Source organism: Sebastes umbrosus, chromosome 4 (assembly GCF_015220745.1).
Source record: "Sebastes umbrosus isolate fSebUmb1 chromosome 4, fSebUmb1.pri, whole genome shotgun sequence".
In the NCBI taxonomy this organism is placed as follows: Eukaryota; Metazoa; Chordata; class Actinopteri; order Perciformes; family Sebastidae; genus Sebastes; species Sebastes umbrosus.
The window spans coordinates 12602297-12614614 of record NC_051272.1 but is presented as its reverse complement, the minus strand read 5'-3'; the positions used below and the strand labels follow the sequence as shown (position 1 = coordinate 12614614).

General features: G+C 40.1%; 1 protein-coding gene across 1 annotated transcript in view; it reads right to left on the bottom strand.

Annotated features, from left to right (window-relative positions):
* Nucleotides 1-11644, bottom strand: part of LOC119487069 (receptor-type tyrosine-protein phosphatase beta-like) — a 32828-nt gene extending 21184 nt beyond the window's left edge. The window contains exons 1-4 of the mRNA XM_037767714.1: nucleotides 11346-11644; nucleotides 9304-9705; nucleotides 4341-6634; nucleotides 3321-3585 (exon numbers count right to left, since the gene is read on the bottom strand). Of these exons, the coding sequence (XP_037623642.1) occupies nucleotides 3321-3585; nucleotides 4341-6634; nucleotides 9304-9705; nucleotides 11346-11397 (3013 nt within the window). The 5' untranslated portion in view covers nucleotides 11398-11644. The remainder of the gene's footprint in view (nucleotides 1-3320; nucleotides 3586-4340; nucleotides 6635-9303; nucleotides 9706-11345) is intronic.
* Nucleotides 11645-12318: the final 674 nt, after the last annotated feature.

The following is a 12318-nucleotide window of genomic DNA, read 5'->3' as shown; positions in this document are numbered from 1 at the left end:
TCAGATCTTTTTTTTTTAGACTTTTTTTGTCTGACATTTTTCATATCTTTTTTTTCCAGACTTTTTTTCGGACATTTTTTCAGATCTTTTTTTTCAGACTTTTTTTTCAGATCTTTTTTTTCAGACTTTTTTTTCAGACTTTTTTTTCAGAATTTTTTTTCAGACTTTTTTTTCTGACTTTTTGTCCGACATTTTTCAGATCTTTTTTTTCAGACTTTTTTGTCCGACATTTTTCAGATCTTTTTTTTCCAGACTTTTTTTCGGACATTTTTTCAGATCTTTTTTTTCAGACTTTTTTTTCAGACTTTTTTTTCAGATCTTTTTTTTCAGACTTTTTTTTCAGACATTTTTTCAGATCTTTTTTTTCAGATCTTTTGTTTCGGACATTTTTTCAGACATTTTTTCAGATCTTTTTTTTCTGACTTTTTTTGTCCGACATTTTTCAGATTTTTTTCTCGGACATTTTTCAGATCTTTTGTTTCAGACTTTTTTTTCGGACATCTTTCAGATCTTTTGCTTTGGACCTCTTTTCAGACTTTTTTTTCGGGCATTTTTCAGATCTTTTTTTTCAGACTTTTTTGTCGGACATTTTTCAGATCTTTTTTTTCCAGACTTTTTTTTCAGACTTTTTTTTCTGACTTTTTTTTCTGACTTTTTTTGTCCGACATTTTTCAGATCTTTTTTTTCCAGACTTTTTTTCGCACATTTTTTCAGATCTTTTTTTTCAGACTTTTTTTTCAGACATTTTTTCAGATCTTTTTTTTCGGACATTTTTTCAGATTTTTTTTTTCCAGACTTTTTTTTTGGACTTTTTTTTCAGACTTTTTTTTCAGACATTTTTTCAGATCTTTTTTTTCAGATCTTTTTTTTCTGACTTTTTTTTCAGACTTTTTTTTCAGACATTTTTTCAGATCTTTTTTTTCTGACTTTTTTTGTCCGACATTTTTCAGATCTTTTTTTTCAGACTTTTTTCTCGGACATTTTTCAGATCTTTTGTTTCAGACTTTTTTTTCGGACATTTTTCAGATCTTTTGCTTTGGACATTTTTTCAGACTTTTTTTTCGGGCATTTTTCAGATCTTTTTTTTCAGACTTTTTTTTAGGACATTTTTTCAGATCTTTTTTTTCAGACTTTTTTTTCAGAAATTTTTTTCAGAAATTTTTCCAGACTTTTTTTTCAGACTTTTTTTGTCCGACATTTTTCAGATCTTTTTTTTCAGACTTTTTTCTCGGACATTTTTCAGATCTTTTGCTTTGGACATTTTTTCAGACTTTTTTTTCAGGCATTTTTCAGATCTTTTTTTTCAGACTTTTTTTTAGGACATTTTTTCAGATCTTTTTTTTCAGACTTTTTTTTCAGAAATTTTTCCAGACTTTTTTTTCAGACTTTTTTTTCAGACTTTTTTTGCTGCGTATAGTAGACCGTTGCTACGTATAACAGACCGTTGCTACGTATAACAGACCATTGCTACGTATAGCAGACTGCTGCTACGTTTAGCAGACCGTTGCTACGTATAACAGACCGTTGCTACGTATAACAGACCGTTGCTACGTATAGCAGACCGTTGCTACGTATAGCAGACTGCTGCTAAGTATAGCAGACCGTTGTTACGTATAGCAGACTGCTGCTACGTTTAGCAGACCGTTGCTACGTATAACAGACCGTTGCTACGTATAGCAGACCATTGCTACGTATAGCAGACTGCTGCTAAGTGTAGCAGACCGTTGCTATGTATAGCAGACCGTTGCTACGTATAGCAGACCGTTGCTATGGCCAAAACACCAGCTTCATTTGATCTGCAGAAGAGTTTTCTATGAGCAGAACGCACATTATAAAAATCAATATCTCAGGCGATCATGTTCAGTTAATTGTGGGAAGCCAAAATTGTTATCACGATTGTGCAGCCCTACCAACAGGTGTTAAGTTATTGCACATGTGTAGGATCGAACCAAAGATTCCTACACTGTGTGCATTACTCCTGTGCTATTTCATTTTTGACATCTGGCACTTGTGAATGTGATGGGTGGAGACCAAAATGCACCTGTGAGGGTTTCTGGACAATATTTGGCTTTGTTTTGTGTTGTTAATTGATTTCCAGTAATAAATATATACATAAATTATATTATAAACACATACAGCATATTTGTCCACTCCCATGTTGATAAGAGTAGTAAATACTTAAATACTACTATATATAGTATACTATATATATATACAGTATATATACATAAATATACATGTATATATATACATGCATATACACATATCAGTTAGGCTCTAATACAGATTTCTGTTATATCATTGTGGAGAGTCAATGTTTGTGTGTGTGTGTGTGTGTGTGTGTGTGTGTGCGTGTGTGTTTGTATGTGTGTGTGTGTGTGTAGATGGTTGAAGGTCGATAACATTGTTTTCAAGAATGAGCATTTCATGGAGACAGGAAACCAGAGTCAGGGCGGGGCCGGACGAGGAGAAGGACCCCCCAACATTGAACTGTGACCCCGTCTGAATAATGCCTCGTCCCTGAGGACACTTCACTGCTTCCTGCTTCCTCAGTGACACCCTGAGGACACTTTACTGCTTCCTGCTTCCTCAGTGACACCCTGAGGACTAAACACCCAATTCCAACACTCGACCACGTCAACAGCCTGGACACGTCTAGGTTGACTTTACGAGGGACTGCATTGTTCCACGTCCCACATATTGAGATGATTTCCCACATTTTGATTGGCTCTAGTTTTCAAAAACCAAACCGCTGCAGGACAGACGCTTTTTTTTTAAAATCTGTCTTTTATCCAACGGCTGTGAAGAAAGCAGGGAAGGCTGTCATCATGTTTGCCGTCAAACTGAGCAAAACATGGGTCAAGTGCAGGTTAACATTTCACCGTCCTTGCTACGCTACGCCCAACGGGGAAAAATACGAGTCACCGCAAAGTCACAAGCTATGCATATTTAGGAGAAATATGATGGAAACTAGCATCAAAGAAAAGGAAGAGCAGCTACAACAAAGACTGTGAAACTACTTAGAAGTATTTATAAGCTGGTGGAAGGAGATTCTCAGAGTTTTTAGTGAAATTTGCCAGTTATTTTTCAGCCGTGGCCAACGGCAGTACAGTAAAGATAAATTGAGTACGTGTAAATCTTTGGATCAATATAATTAACTATCCTTCAGTAAAGTCAGTCAAAAAGAGAGTCCCACAATATCGGCGAAGCATTTCAGAGACAGTGAACCTGATCATTACAGTAGAGAATGTGTAATTCATTTCATGTCAAATAAACCGAATATCTCGTAATGGTAATAAAGATGATATTTCCTCGCTCACCTGTACGTACCGATGCGTTGCTCCTCTCTCCGTCCTCCTTGGAAATCACCATTAACCGGTACAAAGTCCCGGGATCCAGACCCGTGATCCGACAGGTGAAGCTGATCCTGGACTCTCCATCTGGGTCACAGTCGGCGCCATCGGCCCGCCAGTCGTCGTCGATGACCAGGCTGAAGGTACAGGACGGACCGGCGCTGCTGAACGTCGCCGCGATGGAACTGGAGCTCGAACTGATGTCTGTGAAGTTCACAGAACAGCGAGAAGCCTGCAACAGGAAGTGACATCACCACAGGTGAGCCGAGGTGGCGCTGCAGAAATTAATTCATCAATTCATTAATTAAAAATAAATACAATGAAATAAAAGATAATGAAATCATAATAAAAAAAAAGAATAAAATTTAAATAAATAAATAATATAAATATTGGGGTGACAGCCTGATAATCGGTGACATCACGTGACATCAGCTCCTCTTTAAAAACAGAAAACGAGAGGAAAATACATTAAAATACTCCAGGGATTATGTTATTATATGGGAAAATATTCATATATTCATATCTGGGATATGAATCAAGTTTAAAATATTATTATAGAAAATATCAAACATGCTTCCAGGGTCAAATGAGGTTGACTTTAAATCTACAGGAACAACACAGTTATTATTAATAACAATAATAATAATAATAACAGAAATATCATTGTTATATTGTTATTATTATCATTATTGTTGTCATTATTATTATCAACCTCCCTCTCATCATTATTATAATTAATATCATTATTGCCATTACTTCAGTGAATAGTAAACTAGTATTTTCTTCAACCATTGTTAAAAAAACAAGCCAACAATACTTGATAGCCAGCGTTAACTAACGTGTTCAGAGAATTATTCCGGCTCCACTTAACGCTCGCCCACTAAATACCTCATCATGGTTACTAACAGAAAAGAGGTCTATGAGATTAAACATGAAATAATTAAATAATAGCAGCAAACGGAGATTCAAAGCAACAGGAATACTTACAGGTGTAGTGGTGGCTGACCCTAAAGTCGTGGGCTGAGGTGTAGTTGTGGTCAAAGGAGTTGTGGTTGTTCTGCTTGTTGTTGGAGCTGCAGGTGTTGCACTGGTTGTGGTGGTGGTTGGAGTGGTTTTGATGGTTGTTGGCTTGGCTGTGGTCGTTGTGGCTGCAGTTTCTATGGTTGGAAGTGCTGTAGTGGATGTAGGTGTGGTTACACGGATGGTCGTGGGTTTGGTTGTGGTTGTAGGTGTGGTCATGGGTTTGGTTGCGGTTGTAGGGGTGGTCGTGGGTTTAGTTGTGGTTGAAGGGGTGGTCATGGGTTTGGTTGTGGTTACAGGGGTGGTCAGGGGTTTGGTTGTGGTTGTAGGTGTGGTCGTGGGTTTGGTTGTGGTTACAGGGGTGGTCATGGGTTTGGTTGTGGTTACAGGGGTGGTGGTGGGTTTGGTTGTGGTTACAGGGGTGGTCGTGGGTTTGGTTGTGGTTACAGGGGTGGTCGTGGGTTTGGTTGTGGTTACAGGGGTGGTCATGGGTTTGGTTGTGGTTGTAGGGGTGGTGGTGGGTTTGGTTGTGGTTACAGGGGTGGTCATGGGTTTGGTTGTGGTTACAGGGGTGGTCATGGGTTTGGTTGTGGTTGTAGGGGTGGTGGTGGGTTTGGTTGTGGTTACAGGGGTGGTCGTGGGATTGGTTGTGATTACAGGGGTGGTCATGGGTTTGGTTGTGGTTACAGGGGTGGTCATGGGTTTGGTTGTGGTTACAGGGGTGGTCATGGGATTGGTTGTGGTTACAGGGGTGGTCATGGGATTGGTTGTGGTTACCGGGGTGGTCATGGGTTTGGTTGTGGTTACAGGGGTGGTCATGGGATTGGTTGTGGTTATAGGGGTGTTGGTGGGTTTGGTTATGGTTACAGGGGTGGTCATGGGTTTGGTTGTGGTTGTAGAGGTGGTCATGGGTTTGGTTGTGGTTACAGGGGTAGTCATGGGATTGGTTGTGGTTACAGGGGTGGTGGTGGGTTTGGTTATGGTTACAGGGGTGGTCATGGGTTTGGTTGTGGTTGTAGAGGTGGTCATGGGTTTGGTTGTGGTTACAGGGGTAGTCATGGGATTGGTTGTGGTTACAGGGGTGGTGGTGGGTTTGGTTGTGGTTACAGGGATGGCCATGGGTTTGGTTGTGGTTACAGGGGTGGTCATGGGATTGGTTGTGGTTGTAGGGGGGGTGGTGGGTTTGGTTGTGGTTACACGGGTGGTCGTGGGTTTAGTTGTGGTTGTAGGTGTGTTCGTCGGACTGGTAGGTGGGACTGTTGGAGTTGAGGTGTTGATCCTTCCTGGAGACACCGCCACGGCTGTTGGAGACGTCGGTGGAGCACCTTCAGTCGTGGTGCTCACTGAGACTTTTGGACGAACTGTAAAGACCGTTGGCAGCGTTGCGGTAACTGTTGGTGAAGTTTGGGAAATGGTCAGCAGGGTTTGAGGTGTCGATGGTGGAACTGTCTCCATGATGGATGTAGACATCATATCTGCTGTTGAAGGTGCGTAAGCAGTTGTAGGAGGAGGTGTGGTGGTGGTGGAGGCAGGTGAACGGCTCTTGTTAGTAGTTGAATGTGTTGTATGAGTTGTATCTTGGTTTGACTCTGTGTCAGCAGATATACCAACAGTAGCATCAGAGGTGACATCAGAGGTGACGTCAGAGGTGACCTCAGAGGTGACCTCAGAGGTGACCTCAGAGGTGATCTCAGAGGTGACCTCAGAGGTGATCTCAGAGGTGATCTCAGAGGTGACCTCAGAGGTGATCTCAGAGATGACTTCAGAGGTGGTCAGAAGATCAGTCATGTTCATCTCTGAGGAAACCAGAGTCACAGCTGCAGTTTCAGACTCAGGATCCTGTCTAATGGAGGAGGAGGAGGACGCAGTCGTCTCAGCTTCAGTCCTGAGCTGAAGAACATTTGTAGCTGACGAACTCTCCGAGACATCCGTGGATTGATCTGCCGTGAATGCAGCCGGACTCGAGGAGACAATATGGCTGCCGTTCAGAGCTGACAGCTGTGTGACTGAAGTTGAAACATCAGGATTGAAGTCTCTAGTCTCCGACCTCCTGGTTCGAGTTTTGGTGATGTCGCTCACATGCGCTGAAGCTCCGTCAGTTATTGAACTGTGGACTTGTCTGGTGGTGCGGTGGGTTTTCACTGTGTCTGATAATCGTTCATTAGTGACGGTTATGGCAGGACTTGTGATGGTGTAGATGGTGCTGGATAGTCCCGGTGGTCTATGGGTGGATGAATCAAAGATGGAGACAGAAGTGATTTCTGAAAAATAAGGAGAAAAGTTCTTGAGTGAAATGGCAATAAAAACATATAAAAACCTTAGTTTTATCTTGAACACATTCTCAGATATGAATCCTGAAAACAGATAAAGTAATGATTGTAGGTGATTTTAATATCCATGTGGACGTTGATGATGATAGCCTTAGTACTGCATTTATCTCTTCATTAGATTCAATTGGCTTCTCTCAGAACGTAAATAAACCCACTCACTGTTTTAACCCTTGACCTTCTTCTGCCATATGGCGTTGAAATTCAACATTAAATAGTCTTTCCACTGAACCCTCTTTTATCAGACCATTATTTAATCACTTTTGAATCCCTGTTACTAGACTACACACCATCAGGCAAACGTTTGTACACTAGATATCTATCTGATAGTGTTGTAGCTAAATTTAATGAAGTGATTCCATCAGCATTAAATTCAGTGCCATGTCTGAATATAACAAAGGACTCCTATGCTAACTCAGTCTTGTGAAGGGCTCATTGCATGGGTGGAATATGGTCTCAAAAAAGTACAAAATGCAAGTCTCCCTCAAAAATAATCCAAGGCACAGAGTAGTGTTTGAACAAAATTAAAATGCCTTTATTTTACATGGCAATAATTGGTTTAAATGACCAACGCGTTGACCAATATATATATATATATATACAATAACACATTTATACTGCATTCAAAACACTGCATGTGATTATCATAAAGAGGGCATGTATGTAAAGAGGAGACTCGTGGGTACCCATAGAACCCATTTTCATTCACATATCTGGAGGTCAGAGGTCAAGGGACCCCTTTGAAAATGGCCATTTTACTCACCAAAATTAGTATGACATGGTTGGTACCAATGGATTCATTAGTTTTTCTCGTTTCATATGATACCAGTATCTTCACTGTAGCTTTAAAACTGAACCCTCTACAACCTCTGAAAGACAGAATAGCAGCCGTCAGATTTTTCAGGGGTTAATTAAAAATCGATGCAGCGTTTTGGAGAATCAATACAGTATCGCAAAATATAATATCGCGATACTCATGTGTATCGATATTTTCTTACACTCCTAAATGAAAGTGAAACGTCATAAACAGAACACGAACAGCGGTCTCCTGGATGAAACCCCCCACCATGTGTGTGTCTTTAGCTCTTTAAACTACATCACCACAGTCACTCCTGGCGCACTTTCTCAGAGCGTTTATTGTTGCCCCGGATGGGTTTACAATGTAGTTAAAGGGACTGTTTGTAACTTCTTACACGTTAAATCAATCCGGGCTGACTTTCGTTGACTTAACGGCCACAGGTGTCGCTGTAACAAGCATTTCTGATTCTTACAAACAGTCCCTTTAATGGAACGCTCAGTGCGTTTCATACCGGCGCTAAATGGTGCCTTGTGTGGCGGTAGTGAACACCGACGGCCATTTCAAAGCGTCGGCATGTCGTCATCTCCGAGGCTGCCCTCCCTTTTGGTGATGAAATGATGAAAAGCTGTTGTGTTGCGGGTCAACCGAGGCTTTCACACTGACATTTGAAGCTCATACGATACGTGAATATTCACTGTCAGTGTGCTAAATGGCTAAAAGATGCTGGTGACAGTGACTAGTATGGCTGGCTAACGTTAGCTTGAGTGTGAGGCTGCTGCAGTAATACAATCATACATTAACGTTATAGCAGCATCAGACTGTCGTCTCCAGCTAAATCTCAGCCTATAGATCAAACAGTTGGCTATTTACACGTTGGTTATTTACAGACAACACTTAGCCTGACGGGATTCAATCAGATATGTAGAGATGTCTGGATCAGTAATATCCTCCACTGTGTTGGACGGAGGAAGACTGAAGGTATTGCCAAAGCTCAGGTTCAGGCAAGATCACTAAATAATTATTAGACATGTGTATAAAACAAACGTTTGTATAACAAGAGATGAATGAATACCAACTTGTCTAAATTACTTTCAACATACGTCAGATCACATTGAAGTCTAGGAGATCTTCTAAAGGGGGCGTGGCCTCGACTTTTAGTGAATAAAGTGTCAGTGGACAGTAGTGATGTAGATGTTCAGTGTTGACATGTTTCAGCTCCTGTGTGTCTTTGTTATTGTTATTATTATTATTATTATTATTAATGTGTCCTAGAGAGAGAAGAAATGTGTTGGCTGAGACTCAGACAGGAAGAACAGCTCTGACGTTCTTCCTCAACTATCAGACAGCAGCAACAATGTGAAGGAAGTCGGTATCTGCGACTCACTTCCTGTGGAGAGACGCTGAAGTTCAGCAGGTAACATGTCAGGTAAACTTCACTTCATTGTTTCACAAAGACAAATTAAAGAAAAAATGGAAGCTGGACAGAAAGTGGTGTCATGACGTCCGCTCTCTGAACAAGATTTAAAAAAAAAATAAAGATAAAAAGTGAAGATGAACTTAAATGACTCTTTATCACTTTATCATTCAATATTATTAATATTCAAGCTGCTGTCGTCTCATCAGAGATGGAAGTACTCTGATCTTTTACTTCAGTAAAAGTACTAATACCACAGTGTAAAAATACTCTGTTACAAGTTAAAGTTAAGGCCAGGTATGAGGATGACATCACTGGTGGGCGTGGCTACAGGTGCAACACCTAGTGTGAAGTTAAAGTTAAGGACAGGTGCGTCCTGGTTCCTCTCACCTGTTTGGGGACATAAAGACGTCACCAGCTGAGTCCCTCCCGAGTCGACATCATACCCACTCCACTCTGAAGCCTGCAGGTTTTCTCCAATCACGACGCGGGATCCCTGTTTCTTCAGGTACATGTGAGTCTCAGCCAATCCAAACGCTCCGTTGGTGTTGTAGCAGCTCCATGCCGGCGCTCTGCTGCAGTCGCTCAGTTTGGCGAGGCGTGCGTGGAGCGGCAGGTGAGGGCTGGGGTCGGCCCAGAGACACCTGGAGGACTGAGTGTGGACCAGCCTGGCTCCGCCCAGCCACGTCCACTGCTGGGCGGGGTTAGTGACATCACAGCGTCCCAGGAGGACGGCTTGACTTTTGGTGAAGAGACACAACCTCCTCGGGGTCAACATGACGAGGAAACCAGCTGAGGAGAGACGAGTCCACAACAACACGAAGGTTATTAAATACAGAGGTTCTATGGTGATATGAAATAAAACGGCTCTTTAAAGGGTCACTTCAACTACTTTCAGACGTTTTAGACGCTTCTGTCTACTAAACTAACTACCTGAACTCACCTCCATCGTATTACGTCTGGCTGAGAACATCATGATGTGGGGGAACTAAACCTTTAAGTGAACACCTTTTAACAGGTTTGGTGAAATTTCCACATCACTTCCTATGACGTCCATATCCATAACACCTTATAAACATACTTATAACATGTTATAATCTGTTTATAGCACTGTATGATTATAGTTACTGTATATGCACTAAAATATCCTAAAGTATCTGAGTACATTTACTAAAGTAGTGTTAAACTACTAAAACTTGCTATGCTATTAATCACTTTAATGTGTTTTATGCTCAACATGTTTTCATACATTTCATTTTACACTTTTATCTTCTGTCTGTTGATTTTATTCCTCCAACCTTGTAACAGTGCTACACAAATAATCTTTATTACTATTTTCATTATTATTATTATTATTATTATTATAATTATTAAGTATAACCTTGATTTACGTGTGCTTTATTTTTCCATTTTCTGCGACTATATACTTCTACTTCACTACATTTCACAGTAACTAAAGTCATTTGATAACTATTTATTTCTACACTGTAGTATTAGTACTTTTATTCAAGTAAATGAGTAAAAGAAGTAATAGTACTTCTTCCATCACTGAGTTACATTAATAATAAAACATAACCTCAGTCCATTAATTTATATTAATATCAATATCATTACTGTCAGAATGATTATGTATTATATTATATTATATCATATTATATTATATTATATCATATTATATCATATTATATCATATCATATTATATTATATTATGTTATAATATATTATATTATATTATATTTTATTATATTGTATTATATTATATCATATCATATTATAATATATTATATTATATTACTTTACAAGTTAATAAGACCAGAGGTATCAAGGTTTAACAACTAACGACTATAGAAAAAAACACTGTACTAAGTATTTAATACTTTGTGTGGGTACAATGGTACATTATTATTGTGTATTATTACTAATGATGCAGTAACAGACTTAATACTAAAATGAAAGTATTTATCATTTATTAGAATAATGAGTTATTTACAGAAAAAGTTTTTAAATTGGAGCTTTTATTATTATTTATACAGTTTTAATGATTTCTGGTCGTTGGTTGTCTGTTGGTACTCTGATTGTACTTATTCAACATCATTTAAAAAGTACGGACAGAGTCATCCAGTTCTCCGTCTCGTTGTTTCCTGTACTTCTCCACTTGTACCAGTAAGTACTCTCTTGGTACTAAGTACTACTCGTCTACTCTGTAATCTGAAGCTTCTCACAGAATCTGAACTAAACTACCTTTTTCAAATAAATTTGTAGTCGATCACACAGATATGAGTCTTTGTGTTCTCTGGTCCTGATCCTGGTCCTGATCCTAATCCTGATCCTGGTCCTGATCCTGACCCTGACCCAGACCAGACCCAGACCCAGACCCAGACCCAGACCCAGACCACCAACACCAACATATGATCATGAGAGCAGTACTTACAGCCCCAGCTGGCTCTCAGTAGGATGAAGCAGAGCAGGATCAGGGCGTCCATGTTGCTGGCAGCTCGTCCGGCCTCAGATGAGCCGAGTGGAGGAGCTGAAGGGAAGTGAGTGTTGTTGGGAGGAAAGAGTTGGCCAGCAGCGCTTCCTTCTATTCTATTGTTGCCCAGGTTTCATGGTGAAGGAGTCGGAGGAAATACCAGAGTACATCCCCCATGTTCAGTTCTTCTAATAAACCTGCAGAAGAAGAAAACAGCCCACATACAGTACCTCATGTTCACTTATTACAACTTTAGACAAAAACCATAATAATAATAATACACAAAGAGCTCATGTCTCCTTTTTATTCAGCTGTGGCAGCTGCCAATTCTCTGGTGTTTGCTGTTGTTTCCCTTTTCCCTGGTGTTTTTATGGTTGAGTTGCTGAGTGATTAGAGGGTTATTCAGTTCACCTGTTGCGCAGGGTGTGGGGACTGGCTCTTAAATGATAGTTGAGAGCAGCTTGGTGCATTCCCCTCTTGGCCAATCAGGGTGTAACGACGCCCTTTCTGTAGGGCTTAAAAGAGGAGGGAAACTGCACACCTAGTGTCATTCTGATCTCTCCTTCACTCAATGCAACATGTGTTATCAGCAAAACCAGAAACTCTGGTCTGTTTTGGGCCCTTTTGGGATTCTGTGATCTTTGTGTTTTGTTTGTTGAGAGTGTTGACTCCTAGTTGGGGAAACAAGTTAAGTGCCAACCAATTGGGTTACCTGCACTGGGATGATTAGGTGCTATTTGTGCAACAGCTGGCTTGCCTTACAATAGCCTAACGCCTGCAGGCTGTATTTTTGTATTCTATTCATTTGTTGATTTTCAATGAAACCCTTTATACCCATTTCTTTTAGTGTATTTTATTTGGGAAAACTTTAAAGGAGGGTAAAAGGAAAAGCCAAACCAATATTTCAGTTTCCTTAATTGTTTGTTATTATAGA